This window comes from Rhinoderma darwinii, chromosome 9 (assembly GCF_050947455.1).
Source record: "Rhinoderma darwinii isolate aRhiDar2 chromosome 9, aRhiDar2.hap1, whole genome shotgun sequence".
Lineage (NCBI taxonomy): Eukaryota > Metazoa > Chordata > Amphibia > Anura > Rhinodermatidae > Rhinoderma > Rhinoderma darwinii.
Window position 1 is genome coordinate 103,249,824 of NC_134695.1, and position 27,298 is coordinate 103,277,121.

At 41.3% G+C, this 27,298-nt stretch overlaps 1 protein-coding gene across 1 annotated transcript in view; it reads left to right on the forward strand.

The window, feature by feature from the left end:
• Positions 1–17,263, forward strand: part of BCO1 (beta-carotene oxygenase 1) — a 33,652-nt gene extending 16,389 nt beyond the window's left edge. Inside the window, exons 4-11 of the mRNA XM_075838686.1 lie at positions 930–1,077; positions 3,689–3,836; positions 4,527–4,747; positions 6,095–6,352; positions 10,102–10,207; positions 12,283–12,377; positions 12,721–12,832; positions 14,429–17,263. Of these exons, the coding sequence (XP_075694801.1) occupies positions 930–1,077; positions 3,689–3,836; positions 4,527–4,747; positions 6,095–6,352; positions 10,102–10,207; positions 12,283–12,377; positions 12,721–12,832; positions 14,429–14,583 (1,243 nt within the window). The 3' untranslated portion in view covers positions 14,584–17,263. The remainder of the gene's footprint in view (positions 1–929; positions 1,078–3,688; positions 3,837–4,526; positions 4,748–6,094; positions 6,353–10,101; positions 10,208–12,282; positions 12,378–12,720; positions 12,833–14,428) is intronic.
• Positions 17,264–27,298: the final 10,035 nt, after the last annotated feature.

Sequence of the window (27,298 nt, forward strand, 5' to 3'; positions counted from 1 at the left end):
TGGTGCCTTGAGAGATACCTTCTGTAGGCGTCCCCTACCAACATATGGTGTACTGTCATAAAGTGTCTAATTACTAGATCTATACACTATACCACCACCAGCTGCAAAAATAATATATTATATTGTGCCTAAGTAACAGTGCCACACAACGCTTAAGTATATACCACAATGCAGTGCTCAAATAATACTGACCTACAGTGACCAAATATCAGCTCCATATGTAAAGTAATCTGAGGCCCCTTGCACACGAATGTGTTTTTGGGCCGCAATTCCCCCGAAAATCCACGGGAGAATTGCGGCCCCATTCTTTTCTATGGGGCCATGCACACGACCGTAGTTTTTGCGGTCCTTGCACGGCCCGGGAGCCCGGACTGCAGAAAGAACGGGCATGTCTTATTACGGCCCTGTTCTGCGGTCCAAGCTCATTGAAAACAGCGATTTGCGGGCGGCCTGCGGCTGACAGTCCGCAGCCGGCCGACCCGAAAATCACGGCTGTGCACACGGCTACGGTCGTGTGCATGAGGCCTAACAGTGCTAAACAATGTCTTTATAACATTGTAATAAACTATTGGCCTCGGGTGCCAGGCCATTAGTGGCGCCTACTACAGCAGAGTTGGGTGATGTGCCCTGTGTATACCCCTTAGGTCGGCACTGGAGCCGATTTTTTCTAATTCAGTAAATTTTTATTGAAAAATATTTTCATAGCCACATTCTTTTTAAATTGCTTCATGTTTGTATCTTGCTGTAGGCACGACAAAGGATAAAAAAAAAAAAATGCAATGGTTTGATCTGATATGGAGGTTGATACAGCCAACTTAAAACCTCTTACATTGCAAGCATGTGAGGAGTTGTTATTTTTTTTTAAATATAATTAGGTTTATAAACGTTTGCATAAGTCGGGTTATCTAAAGCTTTTATTTTTATTACAGGGCATTTACTTACTTGTCACATGTAGTACCGGAGTTCACTGATAATTGCCTAATCAACATTATAAAACTTGGAAATGATTACTATGCTTCCTCTGAAACCAACTTTATCAGAAAGATCAATCCTCAGTCACTGGACACCCTAGAAAAGGTATGACTGTTGCCCTGCTAAATACCGAACAAGAGCAAACTGATGTGCACCTATCTGATATGCATCCCTATTGATAGTTCTGGCCTCTTATGGGTAAATATTTGGTGACCATCAGGTGATCATCATTTATGACCCAAGTTGTAGGTAAACTTTGAAGAAATGACCAGTTTGTAAAGAGCTGCACATATATTTCCCACACGACATCACAGCAGTAGGCCACATGACTAGACGTGGAGCTATAACAGTATGTCTAGAGTACTAGAGGCCATCTATATCATGGTACACATTTTGACAACCAAGAATAAATAAAATTGCATAATATTCAAAACATAAAAATACATAATATGCACAAATGGATTAGGGTCAGTTCACACAGAGTTTTTTGACGTGGAAACCGCGTTGGAAAACACTCCAAAAAACGGCCGAAAATTCCTCTCATTGATTTAATGGGAAAAAGATGCGACATGCCCTATCTTCGGGCGTTTATGTCTCTGACCTCCCATTAACATCAATTTGAGGCAAAGAAAGCGTATTTCGCAGCGTTTTTTGCCCGTGTCGCTCAATGGCCGCGGGCGAAAAACGCTGCAAAAAATCGGCGTGCAAGCAGAGCAAAATCTGCCTCAAAATTCCAAACCGAAAACGTGATGTGAACAGGGCCTAAGGTATCTCTATCTAATATCACATTGCATCTATCCAGATGTAAGTGTAGATATTTCCCCTGTGTATTTGTTGACCATTTCCCTTCCTGTCTGTCGCTTTGGCCACTTTAACATGGGTATTTTATCAGTTCGGCCACAATGCGTATTTTATCAGTTCGGCCACAATGCCCAGACCTCCTGTCGTTCTACTGAACTGGTCTTAGAACTCCAGACAAAGCTTTCTGAGCAAAACGCGCATCGGGTTGGTTGGGTGTGCATGGTCACTGGTATGTGGTACTTGCCTCTTGAATATTAATCTATCCTTTTTTATTCATTCTGGAATACCAGTTTATTTACCCTGTATCCTATACTATATGGACTTTACTGCTTTATCTTTAACTGTGTCTGGTGGTTTGTGAAAACGTTTTTCCCCCTTTTGTTTGGGGCCATATTTTTGCCCTGCATACTAACCATTGTCTTTTATGTGATTTTTTATACTATTTGTATTTGGCTTTTAAAGTATACCAATAAAATTCATGTTACTTTTATTCCTAGGGGTTAAGCAAGCAGCTTCTCTATTGGTGCTATATATGAACTGGTCTTAGATCACAATAGGATCCTATGCTGGTCTAAAGGTACTTTTACACCGGCCGATGAAATGAGCGCCGATCAACGAGACAGCTCGTTGATCGGTGCTCGTTTGCTCCTTTCACAAGGAGCTAGTATGGGGATGAGCACTCGTTACTCAGATCCCTCGTCCTCATACATTTTTATTATGTCGGCAGCACGTCTCCCCGTTTGGGCTGCCGACAAGGATAGTATTTTACACATTTAAAACGATACGATCAGCTGATAAACGAGCGTTTGCTCGTTCATCTGCTGATCGCTGCCCTGTTTACCCAGGGCAATTATAAGGAACGAGCATTCTTTGAATGCTCGTTTGGCCAGTGTAAAAGGGCCTTAAAGAGGCTCTGTCACCACATTATAAGTGCCCTATCTCCTACATAAGGAGATGGGCGCTATAATGTAGGTGACAGTAATGCTTTTTATTTAAAAAAAACGATCTATTTTCACAATGTTAGGAGCGATTTTGGTTTATGCTAATGAGCTTTCTTAATGCCCAAGTGGGCGTACTTTTACTTTCGACCAAGTGGGCGTTGTACCAATCGGCATCATGCACTCCTCTCCATTCATTTACACTGCACTAGCGATATAGATATATCACTACGTGCAGCTACATACACAAACCCTAAAATTACTAGTGTCCTGATAATGAATACACATGACCATCCAGCCTGGACGTCATGTGTACTCAGAATCCTGACACTTCTGAATATTTTCTGTGAGATTCCAGCAACGGATACGAAATCTCGCGAGATTACGAGGTAAACGAGATTTCGTATCCATTGCTCTAAATCTCATAGAAAAGATTCAGAAGTGTCAGGATTCTGAGTACACATGACGTCCAGGCTGGATGATCATGTGTATTCATTATCAGGACACTGTAGTAACGTTAGGGTTTGTGTATGAGGCTGCACATAGTGATATATCTATATCGCTAGTGCAGTGTAAATGAATGGAGAGAAGTGCATGATGCCGATTGGTCAGCATCATACACTCCTCTGTACAACGCCCACTTGGTCGAAAGTAAAAATACGCCCACTTGGGCATTAAGAAAGCTCATTAGCATAAACCAAAATCGCTCCTAACGTTGTGAAAATAGATTGTTTTTTTTAAAATAAAAAGCATTACTGTCACCTACATTACAGCGCCCATCTCCTTATGTAGGAGACAGGGCACTTATAATGTGGTGACAGAGTCTCTTTAAGTCTGGGTCAGTAGAACTGCGAGGTCCAGTCACTGTGACTGTAATATGGATGCTAAAACTTGCTCATATTGTAGCCGTATGAAAGCGGCCTTTTTATCCATTCATACATTGAGGGGTTTTTTTTTTGTTTCTTTTTTTTTTGCAGGTGGATTATTTGAAATATGTGACGGTCAATTTAGCAACTTCTCATCCCCACTATGACAATGAGGGGAACACTTTCAACATGGGGACATCTATTGGTGATAAAGGGAGAACAAAATACTTGATTTTTAAAGTTCCATCAACAGTGGCAGGTAAGACAATAAAAATACATATTGATTTCTATCGTTCTAAAGCCTTATGCACCAAGCTATATTACGGATCCATCTTGTACTAATTTGTAGTACGCTACCCATAGAACTCAACTATATGGGCTAATACAGTACCTCCATGTCTCCAATCTTGGCATGTTCTGCCAGATGCATGAAACCTAGTTCCTCAGTGTTTGGTGCTTGACATAAAAACGAAAATCTTCCCAAATTTTTTGTTACATTTAATGAGACTGTGCATTGTTGAGAGCAGCACATGGTCAAAAACATGTTAGTCCATTCACTAACAGCAAGTAGAACTCTTAAAAACTGTAAATAATTAAATTTCAAAGTATATCAGAAAACTGCATAACGTTTCATCATCCAATGAATAAGCTTAATATACATAAAAGTTGAGATGACCTTAAAGGACTCCTGCACATGTCCGTATTATGTCTCTATACAAGCTTTGTGTTGTACTGAGCTGTAATGCGGCATCTATAGAAGTCTATGGGGCCATAGTGTGCCTATATGGAGGCATTGCTTTTAGGCGAGAATACCTATGTAATACGGTACCATATAGAGGCACCTTTCTGGCGTCACACGGAGCGCCTAAGACTTCGTAGTACTGAGCCCTTAGTATAATGATTCCTTCTACGATCATCATATGGATAATGTAAGATTATCTTTTCCCAGATACAGATAAGAAGAAGTCGCCCTTGAAAAGTGCTGAGGTTCTGTGTTCCATTCCTGCACATCGCCTGCTCAGCCCTAGTTACTATCACAGCTTTGGAATGACAGAAAATTACGTCATCCTAATAGAACAGCCTTTGAAGCTGGATATCGTAAAATTGGCAACTGCATATTTCCGTGGAGTTAACTGGGCTTCATGCATTAGCTTCCATGATGACGAGAAGGTAAGTTTCATTGTTGCGTACAGATCGACAGCCCAAATATCTACTGAGAACTGCATTTACTAGGTAATAATATAGATAGGATTATATTTAATTAATATATTGTTGGCAACTTGCAGAATCAACCTGGCCCCCAAAGTGATTAAAAAATCACCAACGTAATATATGTTGCATATAGAAATCAATTAGATTTCAGATGTCATTTTTCCAGAGCAGGATTGAAATTTAAAATCGTGATCTAAATTGTTGCTCATTTTGTCTGCACTAGTTTTTTTTTTTTGCACAAACACCAATAATCATCAAAGGGCCTTCATACCTCTGCACTCCTGGCAATGGCATGGGAGGGCACTGCGCTTATTTGCCCACTCACTCTTCTCATGCTTTTGGCAAACTCAACGCATTGCAATTATCTGACTTTGAAATAGCATTAGATCGTAGTGTCGATATCCCACGATATCGACTAATATTTACCTACACATGAAACAGCATGCATTCAAGTAACCTCCCATTAATTAACCCTATAGGCAATAACACACTGCAATCGACCATTATTGCAAACTGTATTGACCACAGCGTGTAACATCAGTGTGTAGCCCCCAGGCTACAGGGGTAGAAGGATAGCTCTCCCGCGATTGCAATGCTGTGGTGCTTTTTGAAAAGGGGACTCATGCGCAGATCCACACTACCCATAGGGATGTGACTACTCTGCGTCTGTCTCCTCCCAGTCTCTATTGTACATACTTTCATGCTTGCATACAAACCAATATCCTGTGTGTACTTATGTACTTATAAATATACCATGTGTTGGCTTTTAAGAGTTAATTTGTATGTACACCTTTAAAATGATTTTTTTTTTATAATAAATCAAAGTTTTATGTGATTTAAAATAACTTTTAAATTTACTTTATTTAAAAATGTTTTTTACTTTTTAAGATACAGCTTCTACATATCCTGTATACATAGAAGCTATATCGTTGTGTCAAAGCCGCGGACGTCAGTTCATCTGTACTGACGGCTCGACTGAAAGCTGGTCATGCGTGTCCCTGACTAATCCAGCTAACAATAATCATATCGAAGTTATTTTTAGCTGCATCCTGTTTGCCAGAGATACGTAGGACCAGATATCAGCCGAGTCGTCAGTTTAACTAAACTGACGGGATCAGCCTTGACAGAACGACACAGCTTCTATGTATGCAGGATACATTCAAATCACATAAAACATTGATTATATATATATATATATATATATATATATATATATATATATATATATATATATATATATATATATAAAACAATTTCCAAGGTGTACATAGCCTTTAAGAACCATATTTCTTTCTTGTTTATTAGACTTTGTTTCACATCGTTGATAAAAGGACTAAGAAGGCTGTTGCGGAGAAGTTTTACACTGATGCTTTGGTTTTTTACCATCATATTAACGCTTATGAAGAAGACGGCCATATTGTGTTTGATATTATTGCATACAAGGACAATAGTTTATATGAAATGTTTTATATGGCCAATTTAAGGAAAGACTTAACTCAGGAGACTGCATTAACCTCAATACCAGTGTGCAAACGGTTTGTTGTCCCCCTACAACATGACAAGGTCAGTTTTTAATTGTATCATGTGCTAATTATTTTTTCTATCAAAATACAGTTGTTGATTTATCTGCTACCAAAATGTATTTATTTATAGTATGTATGATGCCTCGGTTCACCTTTGCTGAGATTTGCAAAGTGTAATAATACTACATTACTATAATAATACTACATTACTATAATACTACATTACTATAACAATACTACATTACTATAACAATACTACATTACTATAATAGTACTACATTACTATAACAATACTACATTACTATAACAATACTACATTACTATAACAATACTACATTACTATAATAGTACTACATTACTATAACAATACTACATTACTATAACAATACTACATTACTATAATAGTACTACATTACTATAACAATACTACATTACTATAACAATACTACATTACTATAATAATACTACATTACTATAATACTACATTACTATAACAATACCACATTACTATAACAATACTACATTACTATAACAATACTACATTACTATAATACTACATTACTATAACAATACCACATTACTATAACAATACTACATTACTATAACAATACTACATTACTATAATACTACATTACTATAACAATATTACACTACTATAATACTACATTACTATAATAATACTACACTACTATAACACTACATTACTATAATAATACTACATTACTATAACACTACATTACTATAATAATACTACATTACTATAACACTACATTACTATAATAATACTACATTACTATAACACTACATTACTATAATAATACTACATTACTATAACACTACATTACTATAATAATACTGCTAGGTTTAAATTTAATGGAAATTTGCGAGTTTACTCCACATGTTTATTTCAACAATCCAGTTTTCCAGTTTAAGTGTCGCTAAATGCAGTCTGGCACCTCTGTTGGCAGCGTTTGGCAGACTCAAGAATGTCAAGATTGGGTAGCCCCTTTTTTAGATAGTGTCACAATGCTCTCTCCAGATAATGCCACAGTGCCCTCTGTAGATTATGTCAGTGCCCTCTGTAGATAATGCCACAGTGCCCTCTGTAGATAGTGCCACACCCCCATAGATAATGCCACAGTGCCCTCTGTAGATAATGCCACAGTGCCCTCTGTAGATAATGCCACAGTGCCCTCTGTAGATAATGCCACAGTGCCCTCTGTAGATAATGCCACAGTGCCCTCTGTAGATAATGCCACAGTGCCCTCTGTAGATAATGCCACACACACCCTAAAGATAGCTCCATTGCGGCTCCCTCTAGGAGTGGTATCCCCGGCCCGAGCGTCTGCAACGCTCTAGCTAGGAATTCCACTCTCCAATGGAGCGAACTACAGTGAGGGGGGGGGGGTGTAGTGTTTTCAACAGGGTGGGGTGTGTGGGGTGCCACTAAATGCAGTCTGGCACCTCTGTTGGCAGCGTTTGGCAGACACAAGAATGTCAAGATTGGGCAGCCCCTTTTCTAGATAATGCCACACAGGCCCTCGCAGATAATGCCACAGTGCACTCTGTAGATTATGCCAGTGCCCTATGTAGACAGTGTCACAGTGCCCTCTGTAGATATTGCTACAGTGCCCTATGTAGATAGTGCCACACCCCCATAGATAATGCCACAGTGCCCTCTGTAGATAATGCCACAGTGCCCTCTGTAGATAATGCCACAGTGCCCTCTGTAGATGGTGCCACAGTGCCCTCTGTAGATGTGCCACAGTGCCCTCTGTAGATGGTGCCACAGTGCCTTCTGTAGATGATGCCAGAGTGCCCTCTGTAGATGATGCCACAGTGCCCTCTGTAGATAATGCCACAGTGCCCTCTGTAGATGGTGCCACAGTGCCTTCTGTAGATGATGCCACAGTGCCCTCTGTAGATAATGCCACAGTGCCCTCTGTAGATAATGCCACAGTGCCCTCTGTAGATAATGCCACAGTGCCCTCTGTAGATATTGCCACAGTGCCCTCTGTAGATGATGCCACAGTGCCCTCTGTAGATGGTGCCACAGTGCCTTCTGTAGATGATGCCACAGTGCCCTCTGTAGATAATGCCACACACCCCCTAAACATAGCTCCATTGCGGCTCCCTCTAGGAGTGGTATCCCCGGCCCGAGCGTCTGCAACGCTCTGGCTAGGGATTCCACTCTCAAATTGAGCGAACTACAGTGAGGGGGGGGGGGTGTGGGTGTAGTGTTTTCAACAGGGTGGGGTGTGTGGGGTGCCGCTAAATGCAGTCTGGCACCTCTGTTGGCAGCGTTTGGCAGACACAAGAATGTCAAGATTGGGCAGCCCCTTTTCTAGATAGTGCCACAATGCCCTCTCTAGATAATGCCACAGTGCCCTCTGTAGATAGTGCCACACAGATAATGCCAGTGCACTCTGTAGATTATGCCAGTGCCCTCTGTAGACAGTGTCACAGTGCCCTCTGTAGATATTGCTACAGTGCCCTATGTAGATAGTGCCACACCCCCATAGATAATGCCACAGTGCCCTCTGTAGATAATGCCACAGTGCCCTCTGTAGATGGTGCCACAGTGCCCTCTGTAGATGGTGCCACAGTGCCCTCTGTAGATGGTGCCACAGTGCCCTCTGTAGATGGTGCCACAGTGCCTTCTGTAGATAATGCCACAGTGTCCTCTGTAGATAATGCCACAGTGCCCTCTGTAGATAATGCCACACACCCCCTAAAGATAGCTCCATTGCGGCTCCCTCTAGGAGTGGTATCCCCAGCCCGAGCGTCTGCAACGCTCTGACTAGGGATTCCACTCTCCAATGGAGCTAACTACAGTGAGGGGGGGTGTAGCGTTTTCAACAGGGTGGGGTGTGTGGGGTGCTACCTAAAGAGCGGGTTGCAGTATCTACAGGGGGCTGTGTGGCCATTGCTCACCTACCACCAATGATCCAGCAGCGCGGGAACGGGACTGCGCTCCTTCATTACGTCATGAAGGAGCGCCAGCGCGCTCCTCCTTCGGCCTGAGATCTCCTCTCCAGAGGGAGATTCTGTGCCCTGCGGGCCGCAGATGACGGCCTCAGGGGCCGAATGCGGGCCTCGGGTTTGAGATCCCTGGCATAGAGAATACAGAACAGCTGTATCTAAAAAAGTAAAACTAATTTTTAATAAAAAAGTATTTGTAAAGTTGCACCAAACACACTGATACACCTTATTATTAGTAAAAAAAAAATAATAATAATTTCCTTTCAAAGGTTTACATAGCCTTTAAAGGGAAATTGCCCATTAAAAGACCCTGACTGTTAGGTTTCAGAAATGCAACCAGGGTGATAGTCGGTAAGGCTATGTTCACATCTGCGTCAGGGCTCCGTTCCGACGGAAAGGAGCCTTGACTGATACAAACTGAAACCGTAGGTTTCTGTTTCTATCACCATTGATTTCAATGGTGACGGATCCGGTGCCAATGGTTTCAGTTTGTCTCCGTTGTGCAAGGGTTCCATCATTTTGACGGGATGAATACCGTAGTCGACTGTCAGTCAGGGCTCTGTTCCGATGGACAGCTCCGACGGAATGTCGGAACAGAGCCCTGACGCAGATGTGAACGAAGCCTAAGGTGTTTGGATAATTGTTAGGAGGTGTGTGCGCATACAAAAGATATTCTACCTGAATAAAGAGCCAAGGAAATAAATATATTAAGTGTCACTAGGAAATGGTTACGGAAACATGGCCATAATCCTGTTACCTGTTATTGAATGTATGCTCAGAGTCAGAGTGCATTTTTTATCTTCATAGAAAACAGAAGTGGGAGCTAACCTTGTAAAGATTCCTACCACAACAGCAACAGCAGTGAAAGACAAAGACGGCGATATATTCTGTGACGCAGAGATTTTATGTGAAGGTATATAAAAGTAAATAAAAATAAATAGTAAGGGATTGTGACGGAGTTAAATGTTGAAACACTTGCATGTATTCATACGGTGCGGGGTCAGTGTCCTACACTTCTCATTGTTCCAGCCCAGCATGATCCACAGCACAGTGTGATTGTGCAGTGAAAGAAGCTGGGCTGGAACAATGAGAAGTGCAGGTCACTGATTGGTCAGCGTCATACACTCCTCTGTACAACACCCAGTTGGTAAAAAGTAAAAACACGCCCAGTTGTCCATTGAGAAACTCATTAGCATAAATCTAAACTAGCTCATAACTTGCTCAAAAATGATCGTTTTTCAAAATAAAAACCACTGCTGTTCTCTACATTACAGCGCCGATCAGATTATGTAGGAGATAGGGCACTTATAATGTGGTGACAGAGCCTCTTTAAAGAGGCTCTGTCACCAGATTTTGCAACCCCTATCTCCTATTGCAGCAGATCGGCGCTGCAATGTAGATAAGAGTAACGTTTTGTTTTTTTTAAACGAGCATTTTTGGCCAAGTTATGACCATTTTTATATTTATGTAAATGAGGCTTTCTAAATTACAACTGGGCGTGTTTAAAGTTAAAGTACAACTGGGCGTGTCTTCTGTGTGTACATCTGGGCGTTTTTACTTCTTTTACTAGCTGGGGGTTGCGTATAGAAGCATCATCCACTTCTCTTCGTTAACACCCAGCTTCTGGTAGTGCACAGACATAGCGTGTTCTCGAGAGATCACACTGTGACGTCACTCACTTCCTGCCCCAGGTCCTGCATCGTGTAGGACGAGCGAGGACACATCGGCACCAGAGGCTACAGTTGATCTACAGTTGATTCTGCAGCAGCATCAGCGTTTGCAGGTAAGTAGCTACATCGACTTACCTGCAAACGCCGATGCTGCTGCAGAATCAAATGTAGCCTCTGGTGCCGATGTGTCCTCGCTGGTCCGACACGATGCAGGACCTGGGGCAGGAAGTGAGTGACGTCACAGCGTGATCTCTCGAGAACACGCTATGTCTGTGCACTGCCAGAAGCTGGGCGTTGTGAAGAGAAGTGGATGATACTTCTATACACAACGCCCAGCTAGTAAAAGAAGTAAAAACGCCCCGATGTACGCACATAATACACGCCCACTTGGACTTTTACTTTAAACACGCCCAGTTGTACTTTAGAAAGCCTCATTTACATAAATATAAAAATGCTCATAACTTGGCCAAAAATGCTCGTTTTAAAAAAAAACAAAAAACGTTACTCTTATCTACGTTGCAGCGCCTATCTGCTGCAATAGCAGATAGGGGTTGCAAAATCTGGTGACAGAGCCTCTTTAACTACTAAGTCATCATCCCTATAACCTCAGTTTTATTGCCCCGGCTTATCTTGATGTATCACCTCATGTACTAATTGTCTTTGTGTAACATCTTAAATGTTGTGTTTTTTTTCTCTGTCATTCATTTGTAAATTGCCTGACGAAGGGGCCTCTGTGCTCTGAAAGCCGCATATAGAACTTTTATGGTTAGCCAATAAAGGTATCATACCTACTATACTTTTGTCTTTTTTGACACAAAAGTATTCAACATTGCATACCCAAAAAGTAAAATTGGCCATATAGTAGTAAATCAGAAGTTCGAAGGTAGCAGCCAAATTTTGATAATAACGTATTATTTACTTTCGGAAATATCGCAATTTTTCTGATTTCTTGTGGAGACTAGTTTTTAAAAGTAAAAACAAAGTGCAGCCATATTGGTTTTCATCCTTGAATGTCTCAGAAACTGATAGTTATCTGTCACTCTGTCAACAAGTTCTATTAATAAACAAAGTGACAATTTTTCTTACAGTTTCTAAGGGTCTATTTACCCGACACGGTCAGATTTTTTTTGCAGTGATTTTTCGCAAAATCGCAGCAAAACTGCAACATTTCAAAACACCCTAATGCCTATGAAGATGATTACACAGAATGACTGATAAATATTAGTAATAAGTAATAATAATTCTTACAGAAATACGTTCAACAGTGAGCGTTTTGTTATTATATAATCCATGAATAAAATATTTGTTACATTTCCAGGAATTGAATTACCTCGAATCAACTATGACTACAATGGCAAGAAGTACAGATATGTTTACGCTTCACATGTTGAATGGCGGCCAATTCCCACCAAGGTAAATCTTCTTTTCATCACGCATCATACATTTTGTGTGGCACCGGCTTCAGAATCTATTCACAGAAGTTATCGCTGATTAAAATGCAAACAAGTGTTCCCAATGTATTCAAAGTGCACGTCTTCAGACACGTGCACTGTTATCAAGGACATTTTCAAGATGTTTGCAAAGTCCGTCCGTCCGTCCCACACCCCACCACTAAAGCCCTTTTGGTCCAGCCACCTGCCCAGGTTTCCATGCTGATGCCGGCCCTATTGTCACCGATTTTCTTTCTTTAAAGATTTATTTTGTTTTATAATCTTATACTTCTTTATTTACATTTTCTGTGCATTTTATTGTATAGATCGTGAAATTTGACACAATGACAAAGAAAATGCTGGAATGGACTGATGACATGTGCTGGCCTGCAGAACCTTTGTTTGTACCAGACCCTGATGGCAAGGAAGAAGATGATGGTAAGTAATAATCTCTATCTTTATAAAAAAAAAAATATTATATAGACACAGTATATAGTGAGGGATTGACAGCAAATTAAAAAAGTTATTAGCAGGATTTGAGCCAAAAGAGACAGGGACACAGCATGTAGAAGGTCCAATACAAGTTGCATCGGTCTTTATTCCAGCAGTTTTCACCACATTTAGGCCTGATTCAGATGTATGTTTTGGGTCAGCAAAAAACGGACCGTATTTCGTGCATTTCAGTTCCATGTGTTATCAGTGTGCTTTCCGTGTGGCATCAGATGTCGTCCGTGTGCTGTCCGTGTTTTTCACGTACCCATTGACTTCAATTGGCGACATGGTATGATCGCTGTGTATATGAATAGAGGCAGCGACGCTCATGTGACCAGTGTGACTGGTCACAACATCGCCGGGATGCCGTTAGTAGCAGACAGCTGCTGAGTCTTATTAGACCCAGCACAGCCCTATTAGTGACAATCGTCACTATGAGAGGGCTGATTTCCCCTGTAACTGGGGCTGCTGTGCAGCCCCATTTACAGTGGAAACACAAGGTGTAAAAGAAGTAAAAAAAAAAAAGTCCTCCAAAGGTCTTCTCTGACCTTAGAGGGACAGATCATGATAATAAAAAAAAATAAACGTAAAATAAAAATGCAAACATTTTTTATAATAAATACACATAAAATATACAACCCAAAAGAAAACTTTCCCCCCGCCAATCATTGTTGTAACGCTAGCCCTGACCCAATTACCCTAATATAGACATGTAATATATTAAAATTTACGGTAGACCAGGACGATCACAAGTAAAAGGTCTATTTTAGGCTAAAACTATGTTATTACCAGAAAAAAATTGCTAAAATGTAAAAAAAGCTTATTTTTACTATTATTTTCAAACTTTAAGCCTAAAAATTCTAAAATAGCAAAAAGGGTGTGTATAAAAATGATAAAAAAAAGAAACCTGCATTGTCTACAGAAAAAAACATCGCAAAAATCACGTTGCTAGCCCAACAAATAAAAAAGTTATAGCCGTTTAACTAACGCGTGATAAAAATAGCTAAACGGTGTCTGGTCCTGAAGGCGCAAAATAGCCCGGTCCTGAACTGGTTAAAGAGAACTGTGCCTATTTATATTAAAAGTCATTCTGTCTGAAATCTTTCGTATTTCATACCTAGCAGTCATTTCTCATTGGTATCTGGAAGTTCCTCAATTCATTGCTTAGAGCTGAGTGAGAGAGGAGGTAGCGAGAGTGACCACACGGCCCCATAGCTAGATGACCACCATATAGCACCGAAACTTAAACTCAGAGATGATGGTCACTCATAGACACAGGAACTTTTGCTATACAATGGCCCCAGCCACAGTAAGTGTGTATTGAAATATAAAAGGAAAAAAGGCAACAATACTAAAACCCCACAAAAGAGGTAAATTATAATATATAGAACAATTTCAGTTTTCTTCAAGTGTATTAAGGAAATGTTGGGAAAAACCTACAGCTACCAATCACATTCCTGCCATGGGCTGCTCCTCCAATTTTCCGTTGCATTCGTTTTGAAAAATCTAGTTTATACTGATTAGATTTTATTTTTTTTGCAGGAATTATTTTATCCTCCATTGTAAGTTCTGACCCTAACAAATCCTCATTCTTACTCATCTTGGATGCCAAGACCTTCAAGGAAGTTGGACGTGCCAGTGTCAAAGCAAATGTTCATCTGGACCTGCATGGATTATTTATTCCAGACAACAACTGAGCTACCACCTGTCAGTGAAACTGTCCCATAAAGTTGAATTAAGGACACAACGGGAAAACCATGTCTTACTATGTCTGGAGGGATGGACCTTATATAGGAGCTCAGTTTCATACTTTACAACTTTTCAGTGTCACAGGACATAGAGGACAGTGTAATGTAATGGTCTCCAAGCTGTGGCTCTATAGATATTGCAAAACTACAACTCCTCGCATGCTGGGTGTTGTAGTTTCGCAACAGCTGAAGTCACAAATTGGAGAACGCTGCTGCAATGAGGCAATTAATAGTGACGACATCTTATTCTGTAGATTTCTATGTTTATATAACGCTGCAGGGAGCCTGAATACTGTCCTATCAAAGCTAAACAATTTCCCTTATGGAAACAGGGATTCTCTATTTGTTTCTACTAGAACCTCACCAGCCAGAGCAGGTCATGTCTGGGCCTCATCATTGGTTGAAAATCCATTGGTCCAAAATCTAAAAAAGCATTGCTCATTTGTTTCATGAACCTAGTATAATATTAAAATAAGCACACCAAGAGTCTACTAGGTTGCTAAATCAGATAATGTTGAAGACAGAAAAAGGACAATGCAGCATATGACTTCTGTCAAAACTGCCAACCCAGCCGTGCCTCACCTACAACTGGGGGGAACCTCCCCTTGAGAAGCACTGCTTTCAAATATACCATAAAGTATAGGCATCAAGAGGAACGGAGTAGAGCCACATGACACAATTCCCTCCAACCTTGACTCCTTCTAGGGTGCACTTATTTAAATGCACCCATTAATTAGGTATGGTTGTGCCCACTAGTACAGTCCTAATAAGATATTGAACAGAAGATCCTCAACGCAAATTCCATTAAACTCCTTCCCGACCGCCCACTGTCTTTTGACGTCACGCGGTGCAGGTCCCCAGTCTACGACGACGTCTTTGGTCGTCGCTGTAGAAGAGGATGATGAGCGCTCCTGTAACTAACAGCTCCTGATATTAGAGGAGCCTCCTGAACACAGCTAGGGTCAGAAAACATTCGGACCCCAGCTGTTTAACCCTTTCATCGCCGCGGTCCGTGACCGCGGCAAGATCAAAGGGAACTCCCCGCTTTGATGTCGTCATCAGAAACCCGGTAATGTGATCAAACACCAGGGAATGCGACCTACAAAGGACCCCAGGGCTGTCTGCTCAGTAAGCCTGCTGTTCGGGTACACTATGTGCTGCCCTAACAGCAGCCTATATCATAGTGACACAGTATGATGTATTAGCATACAGGAGTATGCTAATGCATTACAGGTAAAAAAAATTAAGTTAGAAATAAAGTTAACCCTTAATGGGATTAAAATAAAAAGTAACAAAAAAAGAAATAAAAATAAAAAGTCCAAAAAAAAAAGTCATTTTTTTAAATAAAATATATTTTATTGCCCCTACATTAAATAAACACAAAAAACCTACACATATTAGGTTTCTAAACGACCGTAATAACCTGAAGAATTAATCCAATGGGTTATTTAGCATGAAACTTGAACGGGATAAAAAATAAACAAGAAAAACTATGCCGAGAATCTCTTTTTCTTATATTCTCGCCGTAAAAAAAAAAAATTTCTACCTCAAAACGTAAAAAAAATAAATAATAATTTCTCCCGCATAAAACTAGGCCTCATACAGCTGAGTCAATGAAAAAATAAGAAAAAGTTATGGCTGCTGAAATGCAGAGAGGTAAAAACTGAAAAATGTAGCTGGTCATTAAGACCTTTTCAGGCCCGGTTATTAAGGGATTAAAAAGATCAAGGAAGGCCTATATGCACTTACAATTATCAACAAAAAGTCTTTAAAACTAAAAGAGCAAGGATGACAAGATTTCCGCAGATGATGAAATTCAAGAAGAATATGGCTTTGCGTTACACAGATCTTGCAGTTTTCCACATGGGCCTCTGTGCTCTGAAAGCTGCATATAGAACTTTTATGGTTAGCCAATAAAGGTATCATACCTATTATACTTTTGTCTTTTTTGACACAAAAGTATTTAACATTTCATATTGTCTCTGGCTAACACGGTACTACACTATTTTTTACTGTACCACATTTAAGGGAAACTCCACCTCTAAAACAATCTACAACCATCCATAAATTCAATATACAACGTTTGTAAACTTGGTTTTATTCTTCTTGGGGCTTGTCCACAAGTAGCGGAATTGCTGCGTATTTTCCGTACGGATTTGCGAATGGAAAATACGCAGCAGAATACAGTAGCAGCAAAGTGAGCTACTGTATTCTGTGTATTATGTATACTGTGGTCATCCACATGCTGCGTAAAATTTCCGAGCAGAAATTCACCTGCGGTGCGTATTATTAGTGGACTGAATTGCTGCGTTTTTCAGAGTAGATATCACCATCTCCCAGCATTGAGATAAACGCAGCAAAAGCCGAACCATTATCTGCAGTAAAAAACGGTGAATGGTGAACAGGAAATGGTGGTTTGTTTTTTTTCCAAAAGTGGAATGTCTGCTAGTTTTAACAGAATTGCTGCAGAAACTTTGTGCATCAATTCCGTTACGTGTGGACAAGCCCTTGTACGGATTTTGACATACATGACCTTTTATTCCCCATTTATGTGTAAAGCTAACTTTAAAATCCACCTGGTTTCATGTTACCAAGCTGCAGTGCATTGTGGGAGCTCAGATGGTAGTTAGGCCGGATTCACACGAGCATGTTCCGTCCGTAATGGACGGAACGTATTTCGGCCGCAAGTCCCGGACCGACCACACTGCAGGGAGCCGGGCTCCTAGCATCATAGTTATCTATGACGCTAGGTGTCACTGCCTCTCCGTGGAACTACTGTCCCGTACTGAAAACATGACTACAGTACGGGACAGTTGTCCGGCAGCGAGGCAGGGACTCCTAGCGTCGTACATAACTATGATGGTAGGAGCCCGGCTCCCTGCAGTGTGGTCAGTCCGGGACTTGCGGCCGAAATACGTTCCGTCCATTATGGACCGAACATGCTCGTGTGAATCCAGCCTTACTCCACTCTGCTGAGCTTTTGTGTCACGTGTTACAGTGGAGTGGAGATAAACCGCTGTCTGTTTCCAAGGGCAACCAGCACAATTTTGAAAGCAGCTTTGTATATAAATGAGTAAGGGTATGTTCACACGAGGTCATTACGGCCGTAATTGACGGACGTATTTCAACCGCAAGTCCCGGACCGAACACAGTGCAGGGAGCCGGGCTCCTAGCATCATACTTATGTACGACGCTAGGAGTCCCTGCCTCTCCGTGGAACTACTGTCCCATACTGTAATCATGTTTTCAGTACGAGACAGTTGTCCGGCAGCGAGGCAGGGAATCCTAGCGTCGTAAATAACTAAGATGCTAGGAGCCCGGCTCCCTGCACTGTGTTCGGTCCGGGACTTGCGGCTGAAATACGTCCGTCAATTACGGACGTAACATCCTCGTGTGAACATACCCTAAAAGTCATAAAATAGCTCAAAGTCTGTTCAAAAAGAGTAAAAGTGAAGTAAAGATGTAAATTGTAAAAGTAAAATTACACTATAAGTTCTTTTTTTTTTTTTTTTTTTTTAAATATCCTTTTTATTGTCAGTTTTCACATTTTCTTACAAACATTTCACGTAAGAGTTACATCATGAGTGCGCAGCACTCAACTGTCATGGGATTAACTTTTAAATTAAATTCAACATAACATATAAACACACCAACATAGAAACATGGCATAATTATCGATCTTCAGATGGACCAAACAAACATGACTCCCCCAACTCCAACACCACCTAGATCATCAATGAGTTTCCACTCATCCTTTCTCCCCCAGCTGGTTCACAGTTGCATCCTCCCTAAAACGCCTGCCAAGAGCTGCGTGCAGTACCACTTTGTGTACTGGAAAGGCCTAACAATTTCCGCTATTTCGGCTGTTGTACATTGCGTTTCTATAAATACTTGCCACTTATCAAATAGCTTCTTGGTTCCCGTTTCCTTCCGCCTTTCCACCTCCACCCTCTCAAGAACCAATAACTGTTTCAGCCGCGACACAATCATTTCTAAACCCGGCATGTCTGCCTCTAACCAGTGACTCAGGAGGCATCTCAAAGCTACCAGTAAAATCGTGTGCACCAACACGGGAGGTGATCTTACTCCTCGAGCACCCTCTTCCTCTGGCGGCCGCGCTTGATGGAATAGTAGCGCTTGAGGCGTCATTGGGAGATTCGTTTTCCAATGGTCCTTAATATATTTCTGTACCATCCCCCAAAATCGTTTCGTATGTACACACCCCCACACTCCATGCCACAAATTCGTCAGTGGTGTATTGCACTTGGGACAACTTGTAATGCGATCAGGGAAAGATTGTGAGGGCAAGATATTAAAGCCATATATAGCTGTATGCATGAACTTGAAATAGGTTTCCCTCCAGCTCTCATTTATCACACTCTTCCGTACCGTCTCCCAACCTCCCAGTATGGTCTACACTATAAGTTCTAATTATTTACGTGCCCTATTGGCCCGTTCTTGGATCTGTAAACTATCTGCAGCTTGTAAATTACAGGATGAAACCTCTTTAGTACCAGCTGACTATCCTTTTTGTTTTATTTTCGATTATCAGTCTTGATAATGCATATTTTCTATTATTGGTTATGAATTGAGAGCACATCGATTATTTTTATATTGTTGCTTAGCACAGGTAAATCTTAAAACCCTAATAAATGTAGGGCAATGACTATGTCTGGTAGTCAGACACATAATGTGACCTTTTTAATAGGGAATAATATGTTGTATATATTGTATATGTGACTTATCTGTCAGGTGATGTGACTGTCAAGGTAACATTTGTATCTCCATACAAACCATATGGTAGGACAGCAGCAGACCTAAGCAATAGAGGGGTGCAGGTGTGCCAAAACCGGGAAGGCCTTCACTTCCAATACTATACTCAAAATAGTAGTAGAGGCAACAGCATCCAATTCAGTAGTCAAAAATGTATTGTTCCCAAGTAGTCATACATAAGGAAAACAGCAACTTCTCGACTCGTAGTAGTGATTGGGTCTCTGTCAAGCTTGAGAATGACCCTCTAACTATAAGGCTAAGTTCACACGCTTAGCAAAAAACGTCTGAAAATACGGAGCTGTTTTCAAGGGAAAACAGCTCCTGATTTTCAGAAGTTTTTTAAGCCACTCGCGTTTTTCGTGTCGTTTTTTACAGACATTTTTGGAGCTGTTTTTCTATAGAGTCAATGAAAAACGACTCAAGAAGTGACAAGCACTTCTTTTTTGCAGGCAATTTTTTACGCCGCCGTTTTTCAAAACGGCCGCATAAAAAAAACGCCCCGTCGGAACAGAACGCCGTATTTCCCATTGAAATCAATGGTCAGATGTTTGGAGGCGTTCTACTTCCGATTGTTCGGCCGTTTGGAGGCAGTTTACGGCCCAAAAAACGGCCGAAAATAAGCCGTGTGAACATACCCTCCCGGGTCGAAATGTTGCTGTTTTTCTTCTGCATGACTACTTGGGCACAATACATTTTTGACTACTGAATTGGATGCTGTTGCCTCTATTATAGTTAGGACATATTCACACGAACGTGGGAAACTCTGACATGAAAAACAGCCGTTTTTCATGTCCAAGTTTCACCCATGTGGTACGTGTTTTCACGGATCCTCAAAAACTTGAGGCTATGGAGGGATCCGTGACAACGGAAGAAAATAGGACATGTTCTATTTTTCAATGGACCCTTCACACTCTCCGTTGAAAAAACGGCTGTGTGAACAGCCCCATTGAAATACATGCGTCCGTGTGACGGCCGTTGTTTTAACGGCCGTCAGACGGCCGTATTCAACGCTCGTGTGAATAAGCCCTTAGGGTAACATTTGTGATGACGGGTGTTTGGAAACAATGGAAATCTGGGACAATTAACACAATCAATTGTATTTAATGTATTTAAAAGTAAATGGTAAAAAATATGCAGAAATGTTGTAATAACCTCTGTGATTGTGAAACAAAGTCAATATGATATAATGCCCCCTGTGCGCCTCTGCGTCCAATATACCATCTTTCTATACATAAATACCTATCTGTGTAAGCCCCGTGCTGGAGCTCCTATGGGTGTGAGGGAAGTTGTTGTCAGGGTGCCAATGCTGGCGTTTCTTACTCCCCCCTTAGGAATATATTAGTAGTGTTAGGACTACATAGGAAGTTAATTATACTCCATCCTGGGCCTTCTCAGACATTTTCTACTGGGGCCTTACTAGCAAAAACATGGGGATGTCTGGACCGTACCAGTGGTGGAAGTCCATGCTAAAAATGGCAAATATTTCTTATTTTACTCATGAACCATCAAAACATTAAAATAAGCGCAAAAGAAGACAATTATGTTGCTAAAGCAGATACTGTTAGAGCCAGAGAAAGTAATGTGGAGCATATAGTCACTACCTTCAAATCTGCCTCCCTAGCTGCACCTCGTCAACAACTGGGGGGCCCCTAAAGCCCTGTCTGCCATGGCAGAATTTTTTGCGGCAGAATCGTTTCCGCCACGGATTCCGCCGCAAAATTCCACCTCCTATTCACTTCAATGGGAGTCGGAAGCTTCTTTTTTCCCGCTAGCTGATTTTTAGGGCAGATTCCGCCCCGAACCTACCATTGAAGTTAATGGGAGGAGGAATCTTCCTGCCAACGGGAATAAATTCTGCGGCGGATTTTGCATGGGACCCGCCACGCAAAATCCGCCGTCTGAACTGACCCTAACAGTTTGAAAATCACTGTTCTATACAGTAATTATTTACAGAAAATTGTAAAAAGCCCTGAGGTACCCTAATGCAACAATGAGTGTGGTTGCTCCAAATGTTCTTGGGCCAAGGGCCAGCCTGTGCTTTTTCCATTATGTGGATCTAAATGACCAATTCTCGGCTAAATTTTTATGTACACAAAATTAGCTTTTATATATTTTTTCTTGTGTCGGGTCTCCTTTAGCAGGAAATCTATTTTGCCAAAGCTCACAACTTTGAGATAAAAGCTTCCCCTTGGTCTATATACCACACACAAAAATAATAATGATGAAAAAAAAACAAAAAAGGTAGAGATTTATCAAAACTGGTGCAAAGGAAAAGTGAAGCAGTTGCCCATGGCAACCAATCAGGCTTCTGCTTTAATTTCCCAAAAGACTTTAGCAAAATTAAAGATGAAATCTGATTGATTGCTAAGGGCAACTACTCCACTTTTCCTTTACATTAGTTTTGATAAATTTCCCCCAAAGAAATCATGCAAAAGTTAATAAGGTAGAGGTGCACATGGCAGCTTTTGATTCTTTTCTGGATCACTTATTAATACCCATTTTGTCAATTTCTAGACTTCCACTCACTTGAACACATACATGATAGAACTGCTTACAAGGTCATATGACAGTGATATGCAATACATGCAATGGTAAATAGTGGGGGTGTGGACCATGACGTATAATGTGGCAATCATTGTGTGTATGAACAAAAGACAGATACATTCCCATTATAAGCAGGAGTGATGCTGTCCTCTGCTGGCTGTACTGTACAACTGATAGTTTGCTACAATTGTATCCAGTCTAGGAAATCCTAACTTTGTCGACTTTAACCTATTACATTTTACCTACAATACAATTGTAGGAGGCGACGAAGAGAGAAGATAAATTTGTGCTCTTCATACTTAGCTCTCAAAGAATTTTCCAGATGAGATACCTTCGTAGCAAATTCTCAGCTGTGAGTATGCTTTTTAGGCCTGTATGGGTTTTCTGGGACAAACATGAAAAAATGGACCATGAGGCCCCTACTCTACCTCTGTATGTGCCTGGGATTTCATACAGAGGCATATAGAGGTTTATTTCAGTTGGATTCCCTGCAAAAACATCATGGCATGCACCAATGAATGGAGATATACACACACACACACGCGCACACACGCGCACACGCGCACACGAGATCTACTGACATGCATGTTTTAGTAAAATCACAATTCTGGAGCATCTTTTTTTTTTTCAGTTAAACAATTTGTATTTGAGTGATGACACATTGTTTTAATTTTTTTTATTTTTTCACAAGTCAGGTATTATTATAAATTAGATTATAATTTAGAGCATCTCCATGTGCTGGCCACTAGAGGGAGCAGTTCCCAAAATTGCAGCATGGTCACTGTGGTAAAGCAACCTCATTGATTTATGCTGCAAATTTGGGGTGGACACTCTCTCCTCTAGTGTCCTCACACAATCCCCCCTCCCTTCTTCTGGCTAGTGCCAGGAGAAGGAGGGGTTTGAATCTTCAAACCTCCTACACTGTGTGCCGCCATTTTCTGAGCGACTGCACAGTGTAGGAGGATTAGATATAGGGCTCAGCAGACAGTATCACACGAACATAATACACACATCACAAACACGAACATAAATTACCTGCCGCCGCCTCCGCTGGTCTACGCTCCTATTCCTTGCACCTGAACATATGGCCGGAAGCCGTCATCTTACTGTCCGGTCCACATGAAAATGGCGCCGGATTTCGCTCTGCGAACGAGCTTAGTTTTGGTCTGTGTGGGAGCGGCGCATTCGCCGTTCCCACACAGACGGCGTACGCTTCTGAGAATGGAACGGCTCCCGTTCGCATTCACTATGGGGTTGTATGTGCCGTATTCCATCTCTGTATGTGTCATTAATCAACACATACAGAGATGAAAAAAAAAATGGCAGCCCCCATAGAGAAGTAAAAGTTTGAACACAGTAAAAATTAGAACGTGACAACACTAATAAATAAAATTTCTGTTTATATTTTATTAAATGCAATATAATAATAATTAAAAAAAAATATCATGACACCTTCCTTTTAAAACTCTGCGCTGTGCTCTTTCTCTGTTAATCCTAGAAATTTATGAATAAATTGACAACTACTTGTTACCATTCACCTTGCCAAAGGGGCGTGTCTCTACACAGTCTTGCACAGTCAGCACCAATTGGACATTGTGAATCTGTGCAGTGACACACCCCCAACTGGTATCACCCAGTTGTCAATGTATTTATAAATTTGTAGGAGGAATAACAGAGGAACGCTTCAATGCATTGTTATAAGAAAAGATTCTCCAGAATTAGTATTGTATGAGAAATACAAGGATTTACTAAAACAGACATTTTAGGAGGGGTGACAGATCCTCATTAAGTCTATGATGTAAAGAAGATATCAATTATTTGCAGATCAATATTCAATTACAGTAAAAAAAGAGCAACAAAAGTCAGAATCCAGAAGTCGCAGGTAGATAGGTAACCTTGTTCCTGGCGTAATGAATAGAGAATGAATAACACAAAGATCAGATAAGTGTAGGATAAAGTCAAAAAATTAATAATTACCCATACTGCAGCAATATTGTAGAGATCTCACATATTCAAGAAGCACTTTCACAATTGTACATGAAACTAATCATGCCAAAGGAGCAAAAGCCCCGCTATAAGAAGTCATGCACAGGACCATTTTGCGGATTCGTGTGGTACAGATGGCCCATAGCTTGCGGTTGGTCCATACTGGACCTCTGTGCATGTTTGATTTTATATGGAAACACACAGTTCTTTTCTTCTTGCGTTTCCCGCGGGCACTGAATGGCTGTACAAGGAGTGCTGACGGGTCCATAAAATACGTAGGGGCTTTACTGGGGCTGCCATAGAGGACCCATATATCTCTGCCAAACAATGATATATTAACTAAATTGTAGCAGTGATTTGGGTGTCATCTCTTGAGACGATTTTGGAGCCGTTTTTCATTGAATCTATAGAAAAACAGCTCCAAAAACGGCCGTAAGAAGCGCAGCGAAAAACGTGAGTTGCTTAAAAAAACGGCTGAAAATCAGGAGCGGTTTTCCCTTGAAAACAGCTCCGTATTTTCAGGCGTTTTTAGCTAGGCGTGTGCACATACCCAAAGAGTTTCTCCTAAAGGAGAAAAAATATATATATAAACAATATCAAAACAATTACAGAGTAACTGTACTTTCAACAACTTTTTATATGTCATAGAGACATGTCAGAAGTTTTGCTTGGTGGCGGTCCAGGTGCTGAGACCCCCGCCATCACTGAAACGAAGGGGCAGAAGCGCTCAGATGAGCTCCCTGCACAGCCGCGGTGATTGGCGATCCTCGTTTGGCTGGATACAGGCCCACATAGACGTCTTCAGCCTTACAAGGAGCGCCGATCCTAGTGAAGGTGCAGGGCACTTTTGCATCTTCGTTTCAGCGATGAGGGGATCTCAGCCCCCGGATGCCCATAAATCAAAGCTTCTGATAGGTCTCTGACATTTCGCAAGTTCTTTGAAAGTGTAGATACTCTTTAAGTGAATTAAAAAAAAAGAGTAATGATCCTTATGATCTCTACAAGAGGAAGTATAAGAAACTCTTATATACAGTATTATATAAGAGGATATATAAGAGGTTACATAAGAAACAAAACCTATCTGTCAGGTACAAGGTTCAAACAGATCTCTAAACATAACTAAAATATATATCCCCCACTCCATATGATCAGCTCACCCAGGTCCAGAGAATCTGATATTTAGGCTTCAATTTACTTTCCAGCCACAAGGTCTTGATACACCACCAGGTAACTAAAGAAGAAAAATAATTTAAAAAACATAAATGTAACTGCAGACTCAAAAACGTGAAACAAAAGTAAGGGCTTGTTCACATCACCGTTCGTTTCCACTGAGGGTTTCCGTCGGGGGAACCCCTCAATGGAAAGGCAAACGGAAACCTTAGTTTCTGTTTCCCTCACCATTGAACTCAATGGTGTCGGAAATCTAGCTAATGGTTTCCGTTTGTCACCATTGTGACAGGGTTCCGTCATTTTGACGGAATCAATAGTGCACTCGACTGCGCTATTGGTTGCGTCAAGAACAACGGAGTCAAACTAAAACCATTAGTTAGGTTTCCATCACCAATGAGTTCATTGGTGAGGGAAACGGATGCTAAGGTTTCCGTTTGCCTTTCCGTTGAGCGGTAAACTCGACGGAAACCTCAGACGGAACCCCTCAGCGGAAACAAACAGTGATGTGAACACAGCCTTTGATGTACATTACAGTTTATTTTTAATTACCTCTATACATGTATACATTGTACTTGCACATTATTGTATCCTCTTATTGGGGAAGTAATACTGGGAGAGGTATCAAAGGAAATTAGTTGAAGCCAAGATCAGGCAAGAGGGCAGCTCTAGTGAACAGCTTCCATAGTGATGATGACGACACTTACTGTCACGTAGGGTTCGTGGACCCACTGGGCCGTTCCGCCTTGGCGGTATGGCAGCTGGCCAACAGGGCGCAGGTTAAAGTCTATAGTTCGTATAGGGTACCTGTGGAAGCTCGGACATTAGCAAGGCAGCCTTGGCTGGGACTAGGCAGCAGGTAGACCTCAGGCGTGGAGTAGCAAGACAGGCGTGGTATACGGCACGGCAACAGCTCAGCACGGCACTAGATCAGGATACAGGTTACAGGAACAGGGAACACTGGGAGCAGGAAACACTAGGGGACCATTTGCAAGACAAACTTAGGATACGACAACAACGCTCAGGCATCGGAGGATGGGGCTGGGACTTTTTTATAGCCCAAGGTGCTCTGAGAGCAATCAGTTCAATCTCCCATATGCGTGTGCTTTGGCTTCTCAAGTCGGGATAGAGCTCGCAAGCGCACCCTGGTGGTGACTGTGTAACAGGACGGCCGTATGTGCAGACATCTCTGGAGAGAAGGGCATCGACTGGATGGAAGAAGTTCGTGGTCAGCAATCACGGACGTTACACTTACATCAGCAACAGACCACAACAGCCTTTGTGAGGGGTATAATTTTGACACTTACAGCACTAAGAGTCTGTCCAACATGATGGCTCAGAAATGGTCCGATCCTTTGTCCGTAGCAGAATGTCACTTTTTGGAATACCAAATTCTAAGGGCCTATTCATACTGTGTTTGCAGTGATTGAGCTATATGTAGAGAGAAACTCCCGACGTATACCTCCAACTTAAAGAGGCTCTGTCACCAGATTATAAGTACCCTATCTCCTACATAATCTGATTGGTGCTGTAATGGAGGTAACAACAGTGGTTTTTATTTTGAAAAACGATCATTTTTGAGCAAGTTATAAGCAATTTTAGATTTATGCTAATGAGTTTCTTAATGCTTAACTGGGCGTTTTTTAACTTTTGACCAAGTGGGCGTTGTAAAGAAGTGTATGACGCTGACCAATTAGCGTCATACACTTCTCTCCATTCATGTCCATTTGTACTCAGCACAGCGTGATCTCACGAGATCACGCTGTGCTGTCACATACACCCGCATTAACTTTACTGAAGTGTCTTGAGAGTGAAGAGACATTGCCTCCAGCCAGGACGCGATGTCTAGTCACACTCCCGACACTTCGGTAAAGTTCGTGTGGGACTTAATTACAGCACAGCGTGAACTCACAAGATCACTCTGTGAATGACAGCACAGCGTGATCTCGCGAGATCATGATGTGCTGTGTAAGTCCTACAAAAACTTTACCGAAGTGTCAGGAGTGTGAATAGACATTGCGTCCTGGCTAAAGGTGATGTCTATTCACTCTCAAGACACTTCAGTAAAGTTAATGTTGGTGTATGTTACAGCACAGCGTGATCTCGCTGTGCTGAGTACAAATGGACATGGAGAGAAGTGTATGACACTGATTGGTCACTGATTGATCAGCGTCATACACTTCTCTTTACAACG